The 23734-nt window shown below is 51.5% G+C and overlaps 10 protein-coding genes across 10 annotated transcripts; 6 read left to right on the top strand and 4 right to left on the bottom strand.

Annotated features, from left to right (window-relative positions):
- Positions 1–771: 771 nt before the first annotated feature.
- On the top strand, positions 772–2933 carry J4E86_010297 (uncharacterized protein; the record flags this gene model as incomplete). The annotated part of the gene is made up of 3 exons (XM_051450796.1): positions 772–947; positions 1006–1601; positions 1663–2933. The coding sequence occupies 3 exons, from the start codon at positions 772–774 to the stop codon at positions 2931–2933; spliced, it is 2043 nt and encodes a 680-aa protein (XP_051297989.1).
- Positions 2934–5141: 2208 nt separating this feature from the next.
- On the top strand, positions 5142–6560 carry J4E86_010296 (uncharacterized protein; the record flags this gene model as incomplete). Its single annotated transcript, XM_051450795.1, has 2 exons — positions 5142–6121; positions 6170–6560. 2 exons carry the CDS (start codon positions 5142–5144, stop codon positions 6558–6560), a joined length of 1371 nt encoding a protein of 456 aa, XP_051297988.1.
- Positions 6561–7950: 1390 nt separating this feature from the next.
- J4E86_010295 (uncharacterized protein) lies at positions 7951–8368 on the top strand (the record flags this gene model as incomplete). The annotated part of the gene is made up of 2 exons (XM_051450794.1): positions 7951–8209; positions 8262–8368. 2 exons carry the CDS (start codon positions 7951–7953, stop codon positions 8366–8368), a joined length of 366 nt encoding a protein of 121 aa, XP_051297987.1.
- A 273-nt stretch (positions 8369–8641) lies between these two features.
- On the bottom strand, positions 8642–9693 carry J4E86_010294 (uncharacterized protein; the record flags this gene model as incomplete). Its single annotated transcript, XM_051450793.1, has 3 exons — positions 8642–8673; positions 8723–9387; positions 9443–9693. The coding sequence occupies 3 exons, from the start codon at positions 9691–9693 to the stop codon at positions 8642–8644; spliced, it is 948 nt and encodes a 315-aa protein (XP_051297986.1).
- A 1565-nt stretch (positions 9694–11258) lies between these two features.
- J4E86_010293 (uncharacterized protein) lies at positions 11259–12266 on the bottom strand (the record flags this gene model as incomplete). Its single annotated transcript, XM_051450792.1, has 1 exon — positions 11259–12266. One exon carries the CDS (start codon positions 12264–12266, stop codon positions 11259–11261), a length of 1008 nt encoding a protein of 335 aa, XP_051297985.1.
- Positions 12267–14605: 2339 nt separating this feature from the next.
- J4E86_010292 (uncharacterized protein) lies at positions 14606–15732 on the bottom strand (the record flags this gene model as incomplete). The annotated part of the gene is made up of 2 exons (XM_051450791.1): positions 14606–15126; positions 15492–15732. 2 exons carry the CDS (start codon positions 15730–15732, stop codon positions 14606–14608), a joined length of 762 nt encoding a protein of 253 aa, XP_051297984.1.
- A 772-nt stretch (positions 15733–16504) lies between these two features.
- J4E86_010291 (uncharacterized protein) lies at positions 16505–17668 on the top strand (the record flags this gene model as incomplete). The annotated part of the gene is made up of 1 exon (XM_051450790.1): positions 16505–17668. The coding sequence occupies one exon, from the start codon at positions 16505–16507 to the stop codon at positions 17666–17668; it is 1164 nt and encodes a 387-aa protein (XP_051297983.1).
- A 79-nt stretch (positions 17669–17747) lies between these two features.
- J4E86_010290 (uncharacterized protein) lies at positions 17748–18652 on the bottom strand (the record flags this gene model as incomplete). The annotated part of the gene is made up of 2 exons (XM_051450789.1): positions 17748–17807; positions 17858–18652. 2 exons carry the CDS (start codon positions 18650–18652, stop codon positions 17748–17750), a joined length of 855 nt encoding a protein of 284 aa, XP_051297982.1.
- A 1012-nt stretch (positions 18653–19664) lies between these two features.
- On the top strand, positions 19665–20287 carry J4E86_010289 (uncharacterized protein; the record flags this gene model as incomplete). Its single annotated transcript, XM_051450788.1, has 3 exons — positions 19665–19868; positions 19954–20095; positions 20232–20287. 3 exons carry the CDS (start codon positions 19665–19667, stop codon positions 20285–20287), a joined length of 402 nt encoding a protein of 133 aa, XP_051297981.1.
- Positions 20288–21593: 1306 nt separating this feature from the next.
- Positions 21594–22097, top strand: J4E86_010288 (uncharacterized protein; the record flags this gene model as incomplete). Its single annotated transcript, XM_051450787.1, has 2 exons — positions 21594–21818; positions 21885–22097. 2 exons carry the CDS (start codon positions 21594–21596, stop codon positions 22095–22097), a joined length of 438 nt encoding a protein of 145 aa, XP_051297980.1.
- Positions 22098–23734: the final 1637 nt, after the last annotated feature.

The following is a 23734-nucleotide window of genomic DNA, read 5'->3' as shown; positions in this document are numbered from 1 at the left end:
GACCCGAGGAGGCTCCTACGGCCTATGCCTACGTTCCAGTAGACAATGAGAATAGGGTCTTCCGCATACTTGAGCAACGATCTTTGCGCTTGCTAGGAAGAATATATCCAGAGATTCGGTGTTGATTGAGGTCCAGACTTCCTCTTGATGTCCTTGGTGTTATTGAAACACCTTGCCGGACTGATAAGCCGGCATCCGAGGGTCCTAAACGCCACGTAGGTACCAATGCAATAAGCTTCGCTTGAATGCGCCAATAAGCTTTTTCTCCAAAGTTTTCATGCCAGATAAGTTGGCGATCTCTTGGGAATGTGAAAACGACTTTTGTTTGAACGTCGGCAGGACAGTCCAATGCAGAGTGAAAAGTACGATGACGTTTGGAAAAGTGGGGCTTACTGGATGCGAAGAACTGGCGTGAATGTGTTCCTTTGGCGAAGAGATCAGTGCAGAATCCTGCGACGTAAGGTAAGCCGTGTTTGCGTATCGCCAGTGTTTCCAGAGTCGTGATAAACGGATTAGTAGCTCTCAAACGAGGGGCTGAATGTGACGTCACGGTATCGCTCATTCTAGAATTACCTGCCGTTGCCGCGGAGGTCACACGAATTTCACAGCAGGAGCAACCTGATTAATCTGTGATCACAGAAGCCTGGTCGTACCCCGGCTGTTAACCCTCTGCTATGCAAAACTCGTACGATTCCTTTTCAACACACCACAAGTGTCCACTGCTAGCCTAGTGGAGGCTAGCTCGGTCCTCTCGGAGTTATGTCCGCGCCCATGGGGTCGCTGCCAACATCGCTGTCGCAACTTGTGCTTGATGATCTACCGACGCCGACCTCAAGAGCGGACGACGATTACGATCCCAACAGCCTTGCATACGACCTGATCAGGTTCACGCCCGCGCCGACTGTGATCCTAGATGCGTTGCTCTATGTGCGCCATGTCTCCGATTCGTTAGTACAGCCTATGAATAGGATCGTCTAATTCCTGCTATTTGCTGACATCTATCAGTTATGTGACTACCTCAAACGCAAGAGATCGCGTTGATCTTGTAGGCCGACATGCCGATCACATTTTCGACGTCTCCTCCACTATTCCTGCTTTTGCTCCAGCCCATGCGCTAGTAAGCGCTGCATGTCGAACTGGCAACCTCCAGCAATCGAGAGCTGTAACAGATACGGGTCTCGCCTGGCACCTGAGAGCAGTCCCAATTCTGCGCCACGGGATATTGCGCTGCATACAGATGGAATTCTTCGACATCACCGAAGAACATCAGCGACAGCTTGAGTTCAGGGAACGCTCTTATCAGAATGAAACATTCCAATTGCTGGTAGCAACCATCAAGGATTATGCGATCTTTATGCTTGACCCGACAGGGCATGTGGCCACGTGGAATGCAGGAGCTCAGGGTTTTAAGGGGTACACTCCAGCCGAGATCATCGGCAAGCACTTCTCGGCCTTTTATTCCCAAGAAGACCGCGAGAATGATAAGCCATCTAGGGAATTACGAGATGCCCTCCGCGACGGAAGATGTGAAGACGAAGGCTGGCGTTTTCGCAAGGATGGATCCAGGTTCTGGGCGAATGTTGTCATCACGCCGGTGTATAGTAAGCATCTTCTCACGCACTACATATGAGACATATACTAACTTCGTTTGCCTTCATTCAGAGGACGACATCCTCCTCGGCTTCTCTAAGATCACTAGAGATTTGACGGAAAGACGGAAAGCCGAGAAGAGTCTTATCGCCGCCTATGAGGAAGCATCGAAACTCAAATCGGAGTTCTTAGCCAACATGAGCCACGAGATCCGCACGCCTATGCACGGCATGCTGTCCGCTTTAACGCTACTACTGGACACCAAGCTGGACAACAACCAACAAGAGCTAGCAAATATCATCAAAGAGTCTGGGGACGTGCTTCTTCAGCTAATTGACGACTTTCTCGATTTTAGCAAGCTCGCTTCGGGTAGCTTTTCTATCAGTAACGATATTATAAGCGTAAAGGATATCATTCAATCTGTCTTTCGGGCACATCAGACGTGCCAGAGACCCGAAGTCAAGCTCGAGATCGAAATGGACAACAAGCTACCTAGTTCCGCTGAAGGAGACTCTCTACGTTATCGACAAGTTGTACAGAATCTCCTATCTAATGCGACAAAGTTCACGGAGCAAGGCTATGTACGAATAGTTGCGCGACTGCAAAAGGAAGACCAAGAATACTTCACGATTCTGACTGAAGTGATAGACTCAGGCATTGGAGTGCCAGCAAGTGGCTCACAGACCCTATTTACGCCTTTCACTCAGATCGACAACTCCACGACAAAGAGATACAAGGGTACAGGATTGGGCTTGAGTATCTGCAAGTCGCTGGCTGAGCGCATGGGTGGAAGCATTGGCTTTCACCCCAATCCAGAAGGTTCAGGTAGTGTTTTCTGGTTTACCGCCAAGCTCAAAAGATGCAAGCAGCTCAAAGCTTTGGAGGTTCTACAAGAGGGTCTGGCTGGATTGAGCATCCCATCTCCCGTGGTGGCCGACCCGATGGAAACTCTCAAAATCGTCGCTCCTGACAAACGTTTGCTACTTGCGGAAGACAACATCATTAATCGAAAGGTCATGACACGCATGCTTGCTGGCATGGGGTTCAACAATGTGGACACGGCACCGGATGGTAAGGAAGCGGTATCCAAGGCCTCAATCAACAAATATGACCTGATTCTCATGGACGTCAACATGCCTGTTCAAGATGGGCTCAGCGCTACCAAAGAGATTCGAGCAAATGGACTCCACGTTCCGATCGTAGCTATGACAGCAAATGCTCTCAAAGGCCAGGCGGAGTCGTACATTGCAAAAGGGATGACGGGGTACATCGCCAAACCTGTAGACAGAAGTTTGCTTGTCAAACTCTTGCTTGGATGTCTACAGCAAAATTCCACCGGCTGACGCGGCACGTTAACGATAGAGATGATCTCTCAAGGGAGGGAACAAATACAATACGTATCATTCCACACAACACAACTTGTAGCAGCGTCGATGGGCACCACTGGGGGTCGACGCCGCAATAAGACAGTTCACACGAACATTCGGAAGGCAACGACTCCCAACCTAGGAAAAACCTGAACACCCTAGAGCCTACACCGACGTTAGGCCACCTACCTTGCATCTTTCCGTGTTAATGTGGTCTGCAAACACGTTCAGCCTTTTTCTTGTATAAGATGGGCGTAGGATCATGCCCTCGCCATTCCCGGGATAGTTCACCGGCAGAGGTCTTGGTACACAGAAACTACTATCGCATGGCCGGCAGTCTTGATCTGGCCAATGGCTTCGCGGGTACGTTACCCGACATTTGCCTGCCCTGGAAGCGGACCCACCTGCACACATCAGCACCAAACCGATGTCTATTCGAGTCGCTGGTATTTCCTCAAGACCGGGCAAGGTTTTCGCATCGCTTTCGCACTGATGCGAGCAGGTGCCTTATCCGCATGCACGGCGCTGTTGGGGTGAATGGGGACCCCCTCTTTTGGGCTTCGGCTAGACCATCTTCACCGGCCCCAAGAGAAACTCTGTCACACGAGATACGTTTGTGAAAAGACACTGGTTAAATCGGTATCTATCACGCTCTCTGGGGTCAAGACAGGGCCTTGTCATCTTTTCGGATGTCCTTCCTCCCAATCAACAGTTCCCATTCTCTCACGTTGCTTCAAGGGACTTCACGACTGGGCGACCGCCATGCCCCCAGAATCCTCAGCTGATATCACCTGATACTCCGCCTCTTTGCAATATATTTTGTGCTCCAAGCAGTGTCTACTCACTCCTGGTATTTTGGTGGTGGCTAAGCGTAATCGCTAACCCTTGCCGCAGCTAGCCCCACCGTTCACCCCCTACACACTGTCACAATCTTCTTGCAAACAGTGTCCACGATTATCAGAGGGCTATGCATGAGGTTATGATCATAATAAACCGCCAAGAAAGGAAATGCAACCTTCTCGCGTTCAATTTATACCATCGTGAGGACCTAACCCCAATAAGCAGCACAGAATAAGGCTTGGCCCTCGTAACACTCGTCTCGGGATTGCGCACAGCCTGTAGCGAACAACTTGGTCGCAATCTTGCACGCGTTTTATGTGCCTACTCCTAGGGCCAGGCATATGCAGGCACACACCCGCTCGAAAAAATGTAGCTCAGCCTTGCTACCACTTTCTCGATATACATCAGCCTGAACCGATGTTACCCTAATGAAGCGGCCCCCAACGTGCCGCTTAAGAATCAATCGAGGGTCGTTCCTTTCGGTGCTACTTCTGCTATTTATGTTGTCTCATTCTGTGCGACGCTTTCTTTGCAGCTCAGTGAAGCAGACATTTGCTTCGTCTCTCATGAATTCGGATACTACTCAACCCAGCATATTTCCTTCTGCCGCAGAGGCTCTTAGACACTTCTGCTATGGAAAACCCCAAACTGACAAAGACTGCTTTGGTCGAAACGCGAGAGGTCATGGATGATAGTCGCTCGACGCGGTCCAATGCGCACCTACTACCGAAAGTACCGCCATCCCCAGCAATCAGACCGATAGCAGAACGTCAAGACTCTCGAACGTTTCCTGGTTGGAAAGGACGTCGCATTCACATATGGAAATCTCCACTACTCATGGTTCTCTTCCTTCTTTTTGGCCTTGCGATGAGTGTTGCGCACTGCGTCTTTTATCCGAAGCTCAAGGGCCAGATAGTGGGAAAAGCTGATCAGCAAGAGGAGAAGATCAGGTAATGCACTCCGTAGGACTACACTTCGCAAGATTTACTGACTCGCCAGGTTTGGTACTGCATTTGCTTTCCTCGCTCAGATCTGCCTCGGCGCAAGTGTCTGGACTGCATGTGCCCGGTGGCTCTGGAGGACACTAATGAAGAAGGATATGACGTTCAAGGTATTAAACTCAGCTTTCGGAGCTGATACATCAGTGCTGTCTTTGCTTAACATGGAGATGTGGAAGCGGTTGAAGGTAGGATCGGTAATGGCTTGTCTGGCATGGTGAGTAGTAGACCTTGGCAAACGACCAGTCACTAATGTATCTCAAGGGGCTTGTTAATTCCACCTTTCTTCACGCCTGCGACTTTGTTCATAGTCGAGGGCACCAACGTCGAGAACATCATCGCAGCCATGCCACATCCATCCATCGCAAATGCCAGCGAAGCGCATCGATATACCTACTCGCCGCCCAGTCGGCCCGGTACGACACAGTACTTTGATGACAAGAACCGGATATTTACTGGACCAAGGACCGTTATGAATCTCTTGGCTACTGCTACTTCATCCCTTGGTGCGATACTACCGCTGGATCTGCCGTTCAACAATTCCGCTTACGCCGTCGGTTTCTATGCTCCGGTAATCAGATGCAGCCAGGCCAATGAGACCGAAGAACATGCTATCGACGCTTTCCTGCAAGAGGGAATGGCGGCAGTGGATGGCACACTTATAGAGACGGATAATGCGTACTTCAGCTTCGTGCCAACTCATAATAGCACTGGAGGTCTCACAGCAGTTTCGCATCCTCGTCAACACGTACCTTCGAAACCAATGAACGAGCTTTGGATGTCGTTTCTGCGGCCTATCATCAACGACCAAGGCGAGCGGGTCAAATTACGCCAGTACCAGATCTGTCGACCACACAACGCGTCGTACAGTTTGCAGATCTCGCAGTATCATGGGCTGCAGAACGTATCCGGCAAATACGAGGTCGGTGAAACGATCTCGTTTCCAGACGAGGGACCTGATGAGATCTCCAACATGACTCAACATGCGTATACAGCATTCATGTGGGTTATGTGCGACCAACTGGTGGGCAAGCTAGCATGGCTTAAGGACACGAGTATCTCAGACAAGCAAGCGGCAGCTCAGTACGGTGTCATCGACTCGCCTATACAGCGTACTAGTCTACTGGGCTCTGCCGATCTGGATGCATACTTTGAGTTTGACGAAGAGAAGGTGTTGTACAAAGGGCAGAATATGTCAACAGCCTTGAAGCTCAGTGATCAGAGATTACAGGACAAAGCGATGGCGAGAAACCGGACACTGGACGTTCTTATCGAAGAACTAAGTTTCAATCTGACGGTCAGCATGATGCATAACCGGTTACTGACGTAAGTAAACGAGCGCTTCTCGATCGAATCGTGAGCTGATCAATACAGCAACATGGCCAACACAACTGTCCAACTGACTACTGACGTAAATCGCTACGACTACAAAGTCTACGGGCTGTTCATCCCGTATGCCCTCGCCAACGCATTCGCCATTATCTGCGTCATCCTTGGCTTAACATCGTACGTTCGCGATGGCGCCATGCCTGGCAAAAAGATGCAGGACCTCGTGCACGCTGCACGCAATCCCAAGTTCCACAACAGCCCCTCTCTAGGCTCTAGAACAACTAGCTTGGGTGCGAGTGTCGGCCCGGATGGACTGGAGATGAGGATAGCAAGCGAGGGTTTGGGAGAAGGAGGTAGCGATGGAAGAACTAGGTCGTGGCGAAGTATAAGGTGGGAGAGTGATGCGGGGAGAGATGAGAATCGAGAACTTGATTGAGGCGTACTACGCGTCACTTCATCAATTGGCATCATCATGTCCATCTTCCCGTGTCCAAATAATCGGTCCCGTGCCATCTCATGCGCAGAGTTTGACTACTTGGCAATCTTGTGCCAAAGCGCACTTGCATCAAGACCTGAGCCGACGCTGCGATCCAATCGCAAAAGATGCGCAACAAGTTTAGTAACCCTTGTGGAATTGGCATTCCCACCAACCTCGAGTCTGGCAAATCATAGCGTGGCCTAGATTGAGAGCGGAAGGTCGCGGCAAGCACGCATCCCGTGTCGCGTCAGCGCGATGGGCCGACGCGTCTGCATGCATGTTGCTTAAGCGACTGCGGCTCGCGTCCTTGTAGCATTCACTCCTGTGCATTCAATCCAATTAGTGTCGTAACCTGATCGCAATAACACCCGCTCTAGTCTCAGGAAAGTGTTGCTAGTATCTGGGGGTTGACGGCCTTTCGGCGCGATGAATCGTAGTCGATGCAGATGTGGCGACAGCAGTTGTGTTGACCTGCTGCTTGTGGACTCGGTGAGCAGCCACGCGCACGGGCAAGTGCGCTATGCCAATGAACTCCGCTGTATGGACGTCAGCTTATACATAGCCCAAGAGCATGGCAGAAAATTGCTAATCGAAGCTGGTGGTGTTGATATCAACACTGTACCTATATGTGGCGTAGAAGTAGAAGTAGTGTTGACGGTGCGTGTGCAGTAGATCGCCAGAGAGGGCCATATAGAAGATGAGGGAGCTTTTGTTACTCCATCATCGCGTTTGAACACGGTTTTCTGAAATTGGAGACGGCATGGAAAGGCTAGGATCGGAATGGAAGTTTCCTGTATAGATTGTTGATGATTCGGAGTAGTCCGTCAGCTGTTCGTCAGATGCGCAAGTGACTTCCCACTACTCCACCAACACATGCACATGAGCCAAGATGAGGTCGCGGGGAGCATTTCCGTTGGTGACATGAACAGTCCAACCAATCCGGTTCTCGGACATGCGAAAATGCAGACGGATGCACGATCAGATCTCGTATCACATCGTGGAATACTACATCTTCTGACCCACGATACGGGCAGCGAGGCATATATCGGAGGCTGATGGATTATCAAGATACCTCATGAGGTTATGTGTGGCGGCTTGGAAGCGTATGCCTTCAATGTGACCAGTTGGTGGCGGTGTTGACCGACTGTTTGAAGCTTGAAGGAGAGTTAGGTCTCACCATCTAGTGCATCATCAACGTACAACTAGTAGAGGTGTTCCAACTAAGGAACGGACAGCAAAGAGTATAAGAGACAGGCTCTTCAAGTCATTGTCTTCTCATCACCCAGCTTCATCATCCAGCCTAACATCCAGCATTCTTAACAGATATCATCATCCAGCAACATCCAGAATGCAGCTCACCAACCTCATCGCCCTTGCCTCCGCTCTCGCGGCCACGAGCGTCAACGCTCGTCCCAACCTCTCTACCGTCGTCGAGCGTCAGGCTCCCGGTGACGGTGTCGCTATCATCCGCTTCTACGCCGGTATGGGCTGCGAAGAGCCCTGGCTCGAGGACAACGTTTTCTTCCAGAATTCTACGTGCACGGACAACTCGTACAAGGCGCCATATGGCAGCTTCAGGGTGTATATCAATGATTTCACCAGAACCAGTATGTGACAGAAATTGGGGGGAACCAGAACCAGGCTAATGTGAGATTGTAGCTCGCTTCTACGTGAACACGGGCTGTGGAGCTGGTAACTTTGTGGATGTCCAGCCTGGAGTAGAGCAATGCTTCTCTGGCAGGGTTGGATCGTACAAGTCCTTGTAGTCGGGATATCGAGTGGGAGTAGTTCGTGGCGGATGGTGGGAGGGTGTTCGGTACAGTGGAGGAGAGGTTCGTAGACGGATCTGTTGAGTCGGGTGGATTAGGTTTTGGTTCTCCTGTCGCTCATTAACAATAAGACCAGTTCTCCAAGCCGGCTTTCAATATTGTAAAATTTGGTGTCTGATGCTTTCCATGCAATAGAGATGGTCATCGTGTTCCGCTGGACGTAGGTGTGTCTATGAATAACGTAGTATTGCCTGTATCCTGTTTGGGTATCTACTCCTTCTCCTGTAAGAAATCCACAACCGCTGGAACATGTTAGCTAGACCAACTTTGATTCAGGCCATGTCTGCGTACCTTTGATGAACTCCTCGGGCTTCTCACTAATGACCCAATGGCCACAGTCTACGTCCACCAATTCAAACCTTGGGAAGAATCGACCAATTATGGGCAGTGTCTCGTCGCTTACGTAGTGGCTCTTCGTGCCTCGGATGAAGAGAGCTCTTTTGCTGAACGAGGCCTCATCGGGGTTGGTGAAGGGGAAGTCGGCCATGTTGTCGAGCGCCTTGGTGAGGATGCCCACAGGTATGCGAAACTTGAGCGGCGCGCCTGGCTCACCCCTCATCAGGTTCGTCAATAGAAATTGGCGAACTGGTAGGTCCTTCGCGTAGGGCTCCATAAGTTTGTCTGCCTCCTTTTGGCTCTTGGGCTGTGACCTCTCGACGTGCTGCATGCCTTCTGCGTACTTTGGGAAGTCGCTTGATAGTGCCGCATCTACTGGCGCATTATCCACTGGTATAATGTTTGCGCAGCAGTCCGGATTCCTCAGCGCCATGGTCATGACTGTCTTCGCGCCCATCGAGTGGCCTATGAGTGTCGCATTTTTCAGCTCGTGCTTCTGGAGGAAGGCTTCTACGTCTTCTGCGAGGGCGGTGTAGTTGTGGACCTTATCGTGGGGAGATTCGCCGTGGTTTCGCGTGTCGATGGCGTATACGGGACGCTTGAGGACGCGCGCGAGTGCACTAGGATATCATGTCAGTCCCAATCCAGCTATGACAGATCGGGACGAGTCCCTACTTTCCAACACCTTGGTTGTTCCTCTTGCTCCCAAACAAGCCATGTACAATCACAATCGGATCTCCGTTGGCCTTGCCCGAGTCATCATGGAGCCGATACGCGAGGTCGACAACTCTCAAATTCGCCGACGCGTGAAATGAGCGCGTCCATGACGGCAAGGGAGTCGCATTCGATAGCCGTACGCGGTTGGCGTGTTTCGGAAGAGTGAAAGCAGCGGAGAAGGGTTGTATGCTTCTCGTCAAGGCGCGCATGTTGAAAGTTTGACGCTCGTGATTTTCGGAAAGCTTCCGAACTTTTTGCTTCGCCAAGCCGAACGTCATGCCGCATCTTGCCGGTCCCTAGCACTTAGCATCTTCTCTTCACTGTCTTCATTTAATGCTACCCGTCCTCCGCCAGCCTACATCGAACGCTATGTGACCAACATTTGTTTAGCATTAGTATCCGCCATGGCTCGAGTCGTGGCACACAGCCAGCTGGAACCCGGGCAGGTTCTAACGCACGAAAAGAAAACGCACGAGATGGGCGCAGGTATCAGAGAATGCGAGAACCACATCAGCAAGACTTGCGAATAAGAAGCCAGTTCTATTGATCATTCTCATCATAGCCTCTTCTCGTAGTCTCATCCCAACGCCAGTCTCCACAGTCACAAAGCGAACGTGTATTCCCATTCCTTAAGGTCACTCATTTCCCACATTGCATTGCATCCTATGAACTTTTCCCATACTCGTCACTCTACGGAAGACCACCTTCTCGAACTAGCAAGTTGGCAGCCCGCCTGTTCGCGTAAGTACATCAGTACGTCTCAATAAGCGTATTCCAGCAACACGATCGCACTTACGCTCGCAGTTTTGCTGAGTCCAGCCACTCCAGATGTAACAGTTCCAGCCCGGAACGTAGTCCCATTTACAATTCCCATTGATGCACTTGCCAGTCTTGGTGCAACGCACGCCGAAGCGGTCGCCCCCTGTTACACCTCGGCGGCGCGTGCCGCTAGTAGGACTGGTGTCGCAACCTTGAGGATCGTTTTTGAGAGCATCGGAATTGAGGTAGCAAACAGTATCGGCTCGGGGCGCAAGGTTGGCGATAGACTCTTCGGATGGATTGGGGGATGTAATCGGCGTTGCGACCACAGCCAGCGGAAGAAGGGCGATGAGAGAGGCGGCGAGCTTCATAGTGGTGGATATTTGTAAACTGTAGAAGTAGATTTGGAGTTCTTTGAATGTTGTTGTTGGGATTTCTTTTGGGCGCGACTTCGGTGTACTTTTATATCCTTCTTCTCTCTACGGGCTCGCATCTGCAAACCGAGATACGATTGAACTTCTGCGTCTTTCTTTGGAAAGTTCCCCCGCATTATCTTTATCCAGATCTTACTTGCATCAATCTGATATTCTTGATATTGGTTTTCGTCGGTTTCGTCGGTTTCTTCGCATTGCGCACCACAGCGAGGAGGCTTGTACTACACATTAGCTCCCGCAGCTCAGCTGCCAAGTCGGGTATATTAAACCGTCTCTTTACACTACATCGGCAAGTGGGGAAGTCGATTGCGGGTTACACGTTCTACCCAGAGCTCACCCGAGTGCCTCAACAGTTGCGGAGGATGAAGACGTAGGCTTGGTGTAGCTGAGACGGGATGTCAGATGCCAACTGGGAGTCGGGACTAGCAACTCATCGGCGACGTGAAGCCATGGTAACAGCACAGTAACTGGAGATAACAGAGCTCAGTATTAGTGAAATTATGAAAATGCTACCAGTGGAAAGAGGATCTAAAATTACAAATCGCTCGAAGGAAATCTAGAATGATACATCCCCAGTTGCCTCAATCGTCCTTCACATGCACAACAACCTTACCCTTTGCCCTTCCAGTCTTCAGCCTTTCATACGCCTTCGGCACCTCCGAAAATTCCCAGGTAGAGTCAATAACCGCTCGAAGTTTGCCTTGTTCCATCCACGTCGCGAGCTGCTCGAACACAGCGGTACTCGCATTCCCGGCAACAAAAATGTACTCTCTCTTCCCCCAGCTGAACAAGCTAGTCAATTTGTTGCCGAAGAATTGGAATGCAGCACTCGGATTCATGCCAAGGCCAACCTGAACAAACTTCCCTTCCGGTCGCAGGAACGCGCTTGAAGCACGGTATAGGTTCGCCGGTGCCCCCACATTGTCTAATATGAGATCGAACATGGCGCCGGTGTCTTTCAGTTGGTCGATGATTGGTGTTTTTGTATAGTCCAGTACTGTATCCGCTCCCAAGCTCTTGACTAACTCGATGTTCGCCGTTGAACATGACACTGTAACATGATAGCCGAGTATCTTGGCGATCTGGATCGCTGCGACACCAGTGCCTCCCGAGCCACCGTTGATGAAGACTTTATTGCCGGGTTCAGCATACGGCATCAGTCCGGCGTATACTGTCATTCCCGTACTCGCCATGGACGCCATATCGTCTCCCTTCAGGCCGTGTGGTACTTTCGCCAATAGACTTTGCGGCACGGGAACGTATTCCGCTAGAGCGCCATGTTTGCCTCCAGGAACGAGACCACCGTATACGATATCGCCCTCCTGGAAGCTTGTGACGTTACTGCCGACTTTCGCGACGCGGCCGTATACATCTAAGCCAGGTGTCAACCCAGAAAAGATCATGCGTGTAATGAGCCCGAGTTCGAGGATTTTGTGGTCGATAGGGTTGAGCGCTGTCGCATGACTCTCGACGAGCACTTCGTCTTTGTTGATGGTGGGTATCGGGAGGCCTGAGGAAGGGATGGAGAGGTTCTTCTCCATGGGTCCGGATGCGGACTTGAACTGCCATCCGCGCATCGTGGCTGCCATCTCGAAGGCTCGAGGTTACAGATGTGGATGAAATGAAGAGTGGAGCTTGTGAAGTGAGATTTGATAGACAGTCAATAGTCGGGTTGAGTGTTGAATGCGTTTGGAAATGTGTTGATAGTGCTTCTGTCCATGGCCTATCTTTGCTGCATATATACGATCTCACGACACCACGTACTCACTCTCATACGACTATTACCGTCGCGCTGATGGCCAGGAGCGAGCAGGCCGAGCTTGGTCAGCCCCACATTTAAGATACGGTGGCCGAGTAAGGGCGACATGAGATTACAATGACTGTTCCTCAGCCTTGCCAGATCGCAGTTCGGGTGTTCGCAAGAGCGAGGGGAGGCTCACGTAAGTCCTTTGGTGAGTAATCGTGACCTCCCTCCCGGTCTAGCCGAATTGGGTTAGAAGCGGGCGAATGCGGGGCTTATCTTCGTCCGGCGAAGTACCAAGTCAAGGAAAGGTAAAGCGAGGTAGCTATCTTTCTGGATCATTGTTCGACATTGCAGTTAGATGCGCGATGTCTTTTCCTTGATGAAAGAGTGATGCGTGCTGTTGTTGGTAGTGATGGATCTGTGGCGTCCAATCGCTACGACGGCTGGCACTGCCCGCCACCTACGCAAATCTAGAAGGCTGAGCAGGCCACCTCATGGATTTCATCCAAGCTTCCACAGCCCAATCCTTCTCACTTAACCTTCACCCACAGTCATGCAAGACGACAGAGCTCTCACGTTCGGGCAAATCCATGGAAACAAAGAAGCGCTCCTCTCCGCAGTGGAACGCATCGAGCGCATCGCACTTGTCGAAAGCTACGAATTAGGACCACTACGTCTTCGATTTCTAGAGCCTTACCCTCAAGGTGGAACGGAGTTTGATTACGTTCTCACTCCCGCTCGCGAACTTTGGACAAACGAGTTGTTGTACGATTATCATTACATCACGGTATCTTACGTGTGGACTCACTCGCAGCCTATCAACGGAATTGAACTCCCGGAATACCGTATCTGGGACGGCGCCGACTTGAAAAAGTATCCTAGACTCCTCAGGTGCCCGCCAATTGTATTTCATCGTGTTGTGCAGTTTACGAAAACTGAAAAGCTTCACGTACTTCGTCGTGGTGTGCTGGATGTGCAAACTTATAAGGTCGAGCGAATCTGGATAGATCAGGAGTGCATTGATCAGACCAATCCCCATGACGTGGAGAAACATTTGCAGGATATGCATCGGATATACCACTTCAGTGTATCTACCGTGGCTATACTCTCCAAAGTTTCAGCTAGTTGGGTGCGTTTGTCAAAATTCACCCCCGAGGAAACTTTGAGGCGAACTGTCGATGAAGTGAAAACTGCCGGAGAAACGCTGAGGGAGATGACTGAGGACTCATGGTTCAGTAGATCCTGGTGAGCTTTGTTCGAGGATACTTCGAACTGAGATTAACGATCCGATTCCATACTAGGACGTTCCACGAACAATACTGCGCCAGATATGTCGTATATCTTCTGCCTAGGCCGCCATTGCGTCGACATACATTGGGTTCCCCAGAGGGCCTCGTGGCGACTTCGGTCTCAATACTTGAAAAGGATATTGTTGTACACAAAGACAAGATGAGGTTTCTTCTCTTCTTATGCGCAGAAGGGAACGAAAGTTTTCCAGCACTCGAGTCGCGCCCTCTTTTGCCTGGCAAGGGGACCTTGAGAGGCAGAATTCGCGACTATGGAGTCCCCTATCTTATCGAGAATGCACAAAAGATGATGGAGAATCGCGAGAACCAAGTTCTCTCTGATCGCCTCCAGATCATAGCAAATGCGTGTTCACTGGGGTGGAAGCTCAAGACAACGGTACTCAACACTTCAACGCAGAGCTACAGCACCTGCCTACTGGCATTGACAATGGCGAATACGTGGCCAGATCCCGCTGAGCGTGCATACCAATACCAGGCATTCGGAGATGCTTTCATGACGGGGGGGATCGAAGGCGCAATTGAAGAATTGATGGATGCGCAATGACGCGATCTTTGGCATCTTCCAGGTTTTCGCCCAGATTTCATCCAACCTTATGAGCGTGGGTAGCGGTTGTACCAGATACCGCAGACGGAGTTGGTGACTGCAGATAGGGAGCGTCTATCGCCGAGGTAGCACATGCTGTAGTCTTTAATTGACTCGCCTATTGCCATCGTAGCGCGATCGAACGGGCGAAGAATGTGAAAGGGTTGGTATATGAACTCCATAACATCGCATATGAATTGCGCCTTAAGCCTCCAATTACATCCACCGTGTATCATTCCACTTGAGAAAACATCATCCGTCGAGAACACTCCAATACTCCTGGGAACGAACAAATCAAGACTTCTTTCCGATTACTCCAGCTAGCGCGCCTTCGGCGGCTTTCTTGAGCAGCTCCCGATCTTCATCGCTCATGTGATCCACCTTCTCAACAAGCAGCTTCTTCAAGAACATATTCTCCTTCTTCAGCCCATCATTTTCGGCTTCGAGCTTCTTGGTCCGGTCTTGCATCTTTTGACTCGTCTCCATGAGCTGCTGCTCGCGCTGCTTCTTCTTCTGCCGGAAGCGTGCGGAAGCAGCTTGATTGCGTTTTCGCTTGTCTTCTTCTGCTTCGACAACAACCGGATCGGTGAGGAGACTTGCATTGGTGCGTTCGGGTGATGTAGCTGATGATGTGGATGTTGCGATGCTGTCGGGGTATGGCGTGCGATAAGCGTTGATGTTGAAGCTTTGTGTAACGGGAGAGAATCCCTGGAGATCATCAAAGCCGATCTGAAGCGCACTGTCGTGCTCGTAGTGTTGCGGGATGTGTCCTGTCATGGTCGGCATTGCAGGCGCCTCGGAGGTGTACGGTAGGCCTTAGAATGACGTTAGTGACCATGGTCTGCGGCGAACAAAAAACAGCTCAGAAGATGCGGTGAACGCTGGGTTTTTCATCGATCGAACGATTGACGCAACAACATGCGTCTGTGCACAGCTTGCATACACACCTCCCTAGGCAGGTATGCAGTTGTCGCAAGTCCCGTCGCCGCGTTCGATCACGTGCAGCTAGCGAGAGCACGCCATCCCATCCCGAACAAACGTCATCCAGCTCTGGCAACTCAGAGGCACAGGAATTTCGTCCATACGTAGGCAAAGGGCCTAATGAGAGGGACAAAGAATTCGTTGGGGATGATGTACATGAAGTTGATGGGATAGAGATAAATAGAGGGGTTGCGCTTACCTGGTGCCGACACACCACTGCTGTGTAATGCATACGCAAATTGCTGGGTCTGCGCGATGACATCCTGAGACTGTATGTGCAGTGAAGGTGGGTGTTGTCCGCTGGGGTCATATTCGTGGTTATGGTAGAGATTGGCGGCGTCGAGGATATCGAAGAGATCACGTCCAGAGGAATTCCCATTCGCATGTACGTCGGTGAAGGTCGGCTGCCCAAAAGCTTGCTGAAGATAAGTTTCCGACATTACTCTCCATCGGCAACATGCGTTCTCGCGCAATCGCGTCTTTTCCTTTTGTCGTTCGTTTTCTGATCGTCGGCCTCAAGGTCGGGGGAATGTTGTTGAGCTTCGCGCTGGGCTTTTGAGGGGGTTGAGGGTTGACGTTCGCTCCCTGCAGGCGCGATGGTGTGCCACCCTATGAGAATCACACAAATGCCCACCGGCATGCGCTTATGGGCAGCGCACCCCACTGCCACAATCGCCTTTTTGGCAGCCATGGGAAATGGCGATCGCGTCGGATTGCGCCATATTTCTCATACGATTGTCAACGTCCTCCATGCTTTTACCTAAATTGCGCCGCCGAACAGCGTCGCAATACCAGCGCGCAGTGTTCCCGTGTCTTGCTCGCATGTTCGTAATCGCGAAGACCCGCGCTTGGGTGGGGCAGTATCTGCATGAGGCGTCCATGGGTTGCAGTGAGCTCGCGGCAATGCTGAGCCGGAGGCACTGGGCAAAGTCCCTTTTCCCAAAACCCACTTTGTGCTGTCTCGTCCATGCATCGTGACCGATTGTTTTGTGAACGCAACCTTTACTCCTCTTCAAATAACTCTTGTCTTGCTGTATGTCTGAGACATGTAATGGGCGTGTCAGTAGTGATCGTAACGTTGTGTAGAGTGAGTCGTCAATACACAATGTCTACACACTCCGCGGAGTAGGGATATAAATCAGTACTTCCAGGTACACGGCATGGACACCGGACGCCTATACCAATAGAATATACTAGGAGACCAATCCCGATATGAAGACTCGAACACATTATGCAACACTTGGGCTGGCCCCGAACGCAACACCGGAAGTCATAAGTGCAGCGTACAAAGCTCTGGTGCTGAAGTACTTTGATGAGCTCCCGGAAATGGCCGGTGCTGAGGGCGTCGCGCGTGCTGCTGTGTTTGATGAAATTCATGAGGCGTTTAATGTCTTAGACGACCAGAGCCAGAAAGCTGTCTACGACGCTGAGCTTGCAGGGAAGGATGACGAGGTCATTGACGAAGCCTCTGCCTTTCACCATTCTCCTTGCTCTACACTGGAAGACTGCACAACAGCGCCTACGATACAGGAGCAGAAGAACTCGATGCGCGCTCGGGTACGTGAGCAAGTCAAATACTGGCGAGTGCTGCGCGAGAAACGTCGTGAGGCTGAGGCACGTCTGAGTGTAGACGAGCTCAAGAGCCTGGTGGAGATCTGGGAAGAAGCCGAGCTCGAGAACGCAGCCGATCCTGTGATGAAGGCTCGATGTGCCACCGTCACTTACGAATACGTGGATGAGCTGAAACCTCGTGAGCGAGAGCATGAGGAGCGGCCAGTAAAGGCTTCAATACCCAGGCGCACAACAGAGATGCCCACAACGCCAGTCGCGAAGAAACATCGTCCGAAGACACCATGTGCGCCCACAAAGTCAATCGCTCCTGCACACATATCGTCATCGATTAAATCAGATGTTGCTGCCCAAAAACCCCGTTTTGATGCATCGCCGACACCTGCACCGTTCTCTCGTATAGGCGCGCGCGCCGCCGAGCTTGAACGGGCCGAAGAAAAGCGGGTCGAAGCAGCCAAGGGTGGAGCCGAAGCCCGCAAGGAACGGAAGGCCCAGATTGAGGCGGCCAAGCAAGCCGCACTTGAGAAAAAGGCGGCCGCTGCTCGTGCCTTCAAAGCGGACCTGAAAGTGGCAGCTGACGAACGGGATCGTGCGAAGGCTGAGCGCATCGCAAAAGCTCGAGCCAAGGTCCGCGGAGCACCAGTTGACATGAATGATGCTACTGGTGATTTTGTCGCTTCTGGAGAACAAGAAGGTATGTTGTCGCATGGGGATGATGCCTCCGATGAGGGTATGTCGGAAGACGTCAAGCTACAAGCGGACAAACGTTCCGATGCATGTGGCACCGAACACAGTGACCTCTGTTAGCGAGGAGATTGCAGTACGCGGGTAATTGCGTAGGATGAAGATGCATCAAAGCACACCTCATGAGCGTGTTTGGTACTGGCTATACGGTGTAGCGCGTGGTGACACGTATGCCATGGACGTGATTTTCCCATCCTCTTCTCTGATTCTTATATTAGTCAATGCAAATAACACTGAAGCAAACCAGCTCACCTTCGCTCTTGCCCACACGCATATCCAATCACCATCTTGTAGAGAGTCAATGAAGTTCTCGCCACGTCCAGAGCCTTCGTTGCCCTCCCATGTTGGATTTTCTTTACATCCCCAGACAACGTGATATCTCCGAATGAAGTCTCCATCAAAGACAGACGTGGCTCTTGCGACCTCGTTGCCTTGCAGATACCAAGCGTGTTGACCTTCAATACCCATCGGGCGTGACGGGTCATCATGTAGAAACGTCATAGCTCGCATCTCGTCGCAGTGTAACCTCTGTGGCTCCGTAGCCGATGGCGAGCGCGGTACATTGCTGAAGCTCAGGTCACCGCATATGTTGTCTATGACGCTGTGGATGTTGCTTTGGGGGTACATGTTGTCCTCGAAGTTTTCAGCGACGATTTCATTCTCCATGTCGCTGGGCGGAGACTGCGGGCGCACGATAGAGACCTCAAACCATGAAGAGGTGTCGTATGTGCCAATTGTACCCTCTGTTGTCCAGCCCTGGTCGTGGCTGACAATCAGAAACTCTATCTCTTTGAGTCTGGGCGTTTCGTGATGCGTGGTTTCGGACTTGTCAAAAATTATCCTCATTAATGGAGACGCGGCGGAGAAGTTGTCGGAGAACTCTTCGTCCAGAATCACGAGAGTCCTGTCATTTTCATGGACGTGCTCGACCCAGTAATGAGCCTTGTCCAGAATGTCGAGGACGAGTTCGTTGGGAAGTCCTAGGCGGTGATGGAGGAGGGCACGGGTGCGATGAACATCACGGCGACGGGGCACGAAGGGTCTCATAGAGCTGCTTTAGTAATTGGCGCTTTCGGTCGGTCGCAGCGCAGAGGAATTAGGGTTGAGAGGTTAAAGAGGGTCGCTGTGGCATGTGTGCGAAGACACCCAATGGCAGGAGGGCTAGTGGAGAAACAGGCTTAGTGTCGCCCGCACCATCCCCCCGACGAGCCGAGAGTTACCACGGATCGGCACGCATGACAACTGGCGCATTCGGCCCTGCTGCCCATGTTTAGCTGGATCCTTATTCTAACCTCAGTGGAAATGCGAGAGACTTCAGTATTGCATTGCATTGCCGCTCTTAGTGTGGCAGGCATGCGGCGTCCAGCAGAGCTACGATGACTCACCGCAGGAAGCTCCTCGACCACCATCCCGTAATGTTTGTCCACACTTCAGGCCATGTGCACGCGTTCTTCTACGTCAATTTCTCGAAATGTCTCGCATGAAATCCTCCGTTCATGTCGAAATGTCATGCTGTTATTGGCGCGACAATATGGTAGGCTAGGGAATGACTCGGTCTCTTCCTTTCACTTGCAGATCATCTTAGTAAATTACGCTCACTCGGCTTGTTGCGCAAAACTCTTATATAGTACACAAGGTTTTCAACGCAGTACCATCGGCTCAAGAGTTTCTACACCGTTGTGCTCGCGTTATGGAGCGTCCCTTATACTACGAAGCAACCTCTCAAGACCTCACTAATACAACCGCAACTTTCAGTGTCACAAGTAGGTGCCTTCGGGCTATGATGAAGATTCCAGCGCTTAGGGGCAGTGAAAGGATCGGACAAACCCGACTGGACAAGACTCCCCATCTTTCATTGTTCCTCGATCAGCTTCTAGACAAAAGTTACACCACCCTCCAATAGATTCAATTTCTTATTCACGAGCATCGCTAGAACAGCCCCAAGCCATTCAAGGTTACTTCCGCAAGGCCAAATCTCGTGCGATTACATTACTGAACATTTCGTAGTCCCTCGACCTCACTACTTATTCCACCGCCAAGTCGACGAAGATTCACCGCGATGTCCTCAACCAATACCGAAGAACGTATCCGCAAACTCTGGCAAGACAAGCAGCGCCAAGAGCACGCGAAGATGCGTCTCTGCGACGACCTGCAGCGCGAGGCCGTGACCTACAATAACAAGGCCCTCCACTATCGGCAAGAGCGGGATTTCTTCCAATCAGTTCGAAATGGCGTCCGTAGGCAGGAGGCTCAACTTTCGCTTGTATGTACTTTGAGCAACGAGACTCCTTCTTCCCTCTCAGGTACCCATTATCCCGAATCGGCAATTCGCTAATGAGCTATTGCAGGAACAATGGTCAGCGCACGCGGTCGGCAAACACTACGACCTAGGGAAGCAGATCCAAAAGCTCGTCGTCATTACCGCGGCCCGCAAGAAGCTTCAAGAACAACTCGGTATGCCTGCTACTGAGGATGGATATGTTGACTGCGGTAAGCATGCTGGAATTGGGTCAGTCACGCACTCAGACTACGATCAAGATTCTTCACTAACTTTTGCGTAGTATGTTCTATCTCCATCGATATATTACAGCAATGTATATTGGAAGTCAATGATAACGCGCTACAGTCTCTAGCAGCTTAAATACCGCTCTCAACAACGTCCTGTTTTCGCTAACGTCTTGATAGGCAGTCGATACCTGCTGCTTAATCACGAGCTAGATTCGACGACTAGCGTTCGACACTATATGGACGAGAACATGGGTGGGTCTTCGCTTTTCGCGGACGAGGAATGGCGGTCGTAAACACCATTGGGCTATACGACTGGGCAACTTCGGTTGACTGTAGCTTCGTCTTGTGTGTGTCGTCGAGGGGTTACAGGCGGCATATCTAGAGATGATGTGTGACCACCGGCAGGAGGAGTGAGCTGCTTTAGTGCTTGTAGTGATGGGTATCAAAGTTGTAGGACGAGATTGTAATGAGCATTGTGGATATGAAATGGGTAACAGTGCAACGAATGTTGGGGGAGACAAAAGGAGTGTAGAATTAGATAGGTAGACCCATTGCAATCAGCATCACTCTCACATGTTCACATACGCTATGAAGCAGTGACGATAGTTCGGTTGGTGTTCAAATCTACGAGACGTCAAACGGCTATTTATATCCTCCTTCAAATCGCCCGTGGCCCCTGAAAATCTCAACATTATACCGCTTTTACATTGTAACAGAAGCTCTGTAAGCCTGTTTGCTGATGTATGCTCGCCAGCTTTAGTACTTCTCGTCCACGAGACGCCTTTCCCCAACGACGCGAGAATTTGTGAAAAAGGACGAGGAAGTTGTCGGCTTGGGAAGTAAAGCGACGTGGAAGATCGAACAAAGGAGGAAAGCAAAGAGAACATGATGAGAAGATGAAGAGTCGCAGCCGGGCGTAAATCATAATTCGTGACGTGAGGCTGTCGTTGCCAAAAGAGAAGCGGCTTCAGGCGCATAGCTGTAGGTTCAGTCACAAAAGGGATGCGTGCTACATGCAGGGGTTTATTTGCGCCTCGTCCGGAAGTGAACGGCCATGTGAAGTCGAATGGTAGCTGTACAGGGCGTAATGACCTCCAGATTGATAAGACGCTGTCGCAGGTCTCTGGCAATCTCCTCGTCGTGCGATCCGTCGCAGACGCAAAATACCCCTGTAACGGATGTGTGAGGGTCTGACGAGTAGAGTCAAAATGTCATAGCGTCGGGTCGTATTGAAGAAGCCTCTATCAAGACGCAACTCCCTCTCGCTACCCCGCCACACACCCGCACCACCACGTTCCGATTCGACCAAGACTTGTGTATCTTGTTGTGAATATCTTTCCAACGCTCATAGTACGTTTCTCGCTCGAGCAGACGCGAAAGCGGATCCGCGACTAACATCTTTCGCCGCCCGACAGACCACCGTCCGAGCAAGCACCCCACCACCGTACACGAAGCCGCCACTCGTACATACCAATCGGGCATGCCTCCACTCTGGATACACATGGCGGTGGACGCGGCGAGGCTGTTCCATGCCGAGACGCGCAGATTTGAGCTGGCGCAGATGGAACGTTGCGAAGAGATACGGCGCGAGGTCGTGACCCTTGACGGCAAGGCCAAGTACTGGGGAGATCGAGCCGCCTTCTTCCAGACACGGGGACATTTGCCGGGAGACGAAGAGCTTGCTGAGGCTGCCTTGAAAGTCCAGGTAAGTCGGGATTTGAAGGCCCACCAGCCCAGCGTCAGGCCATGGCTAACCAAACCTCCGCGATAGACCCTCTTCAACCACAAGGCCGAAGACCGCGACTGGGACCTCGAAGACGAGATCAAGTTGCTCAGAAGGCTGACTTCCCTCCGCAAGGGGTTTCAGCGAGCACTCCAAATGGCTCCGACGCGATCCGAGTACGTCGACTACGGCGACAACTCAAACCTGGGCGAGCGCTTCAGACTCCGCAACCGAGCAAGAGCCGTGATGCGCTTTGCCTAGGAGTAAGGGCGGAAGACTCAAGGAAAATTCGCGCGACAGTCCATACCGGCACCATTGGCAGTACCTGGGGATGGATGGGGTGATACACGGCGTAATGGATAGCTCTTAGTACCTAGACAACGGCGTCGAGGTGCAGAACCGTATTGGACATAGGTAGATGAGGCAGGAAAGATACATGAATAGAAAGGAAACCCATACCTACCTTCGCAGCGATGCAGGAGTATCCACACCATGGAAGTTTGAGGCATATAAACGTCATGCTGAATCGTGAGGCCTACGTGATATCCATGTCTTCGTGCTGCGCATGCCGTCAGGTATCCCCGAGGCCCTCAAGGCGATTATCACGGCGACAAGGTGCGGTTTGGCGCTTCTGAAGTCGATCAGGCAGTGCGTATCGCTGTCATCTCGCGTGATACTCCATAGATCGTGGCCATAGGATTGCAGTATTACTTTCCGAATTTCCGAATGCGAGCATATAGCAATTATGCCAATGCTGCACTTGGAGGAGATTAACCCGCTGTCGCGTCCTGGTCTACGCCATCCGCGCTCGAGTCCTTCAGCTGGCATGTCATGACCACGCCGACAAGCGCAGACTTGCTGTCAAAGCAGCTTACCTCGAAGCTGCGTCTCTCCTAAGTCTCATCTCTAGACGCAAAAGGGCAAAGTCCAAGTAGACGTCCTTCGCAAACGGTATTGCTGCTGCTGCTGTTGCTGCTGTTGCTGCAGCAGAAGCGAAGACTCGGAAGAGCGGGCGTGCTGAACCAACCCGCCTCGCCTCTCGAGGAAAGCATGTAAGAGGAGCTCTACACAAGCACAAAAGGTTGCACTTGCCTCTAGATAGATATCACATCTTACCTTAGCAGTGGAATAGTAATTAGATAAAAATCAAGGCTGCACCAGCCTCTAGTCGCAGTACGCCCTGCTCAAGCTTTCGCGGTGTAAAAAAGATAACAAAAAAGAGCAAAAATACGGACTTGCAACCGCGGGAACTCCACCACCTGTTTTCGAACCTGGTGATACACAAGTTAGTAACTGTTTTCTGTCAAGGCCTCATCGGCCAGGGTACGACGTTGGGTCACCATCCCAACGCCGTACGAGATACTGGCAAGATTAGAGCAATTATATAGCCAAAGGACTTCGAGGTTGCTATGGTGGCCTTTGTTGATTTTGGAGGCGCGAAGGGGCGCGTGCTTGTGCGGGGATTACGCGGGGCGGGGCAGCGGCGGCGAGTGCAGAGACTGCTTCACATCGTCCACGGCGGCGAGGAGGCAGGGGTCTGCCAGTGAGACGAAGCTCCGCTTAGGCGTGAACTGCTGCTCGTCGCGTTGAGCTCGCTCCTGTAGCCTGAGTTGCACGTTCTGGAGCGTGTGTGACATCTCAGGCTATGTACACAACCAGCTATGACATGTACGTCAAGCCTGGTAGGATCAGGGTAGCCTCGATGGCGCACATCCCCTGAAGCATTAAAGACTCTTTTAAAGCGTGGTGTTTGCGCTGCATGGCGGTCCGGTCTGACGTCGCTCATGTGTGGCAGCGGATGTCCGCACATCCACGCCTGCACCCACGCCTGCACCCACGGCATGCATTCGTTCAGCATTGCGCATCGGGATGGACAGACGCAATTGCCATCATTTAGT

This window comes from Alternaria arbusti, assembly GCF_024043155.1.
Source record: "Alternaria arbusti strain BMP 1465 chromosome Unknown scaffold_21, whole genome shotgun sequence".
NCBI lineage: Eukaryota > Fungi > Ascomycota > Dothideomycetes > Pleosporales > Pleosporaceae > Alternaria > Alternaria arbusti.
This window is presented reverse-complemented; position numbering and strand designations above follow the sequence as displayed.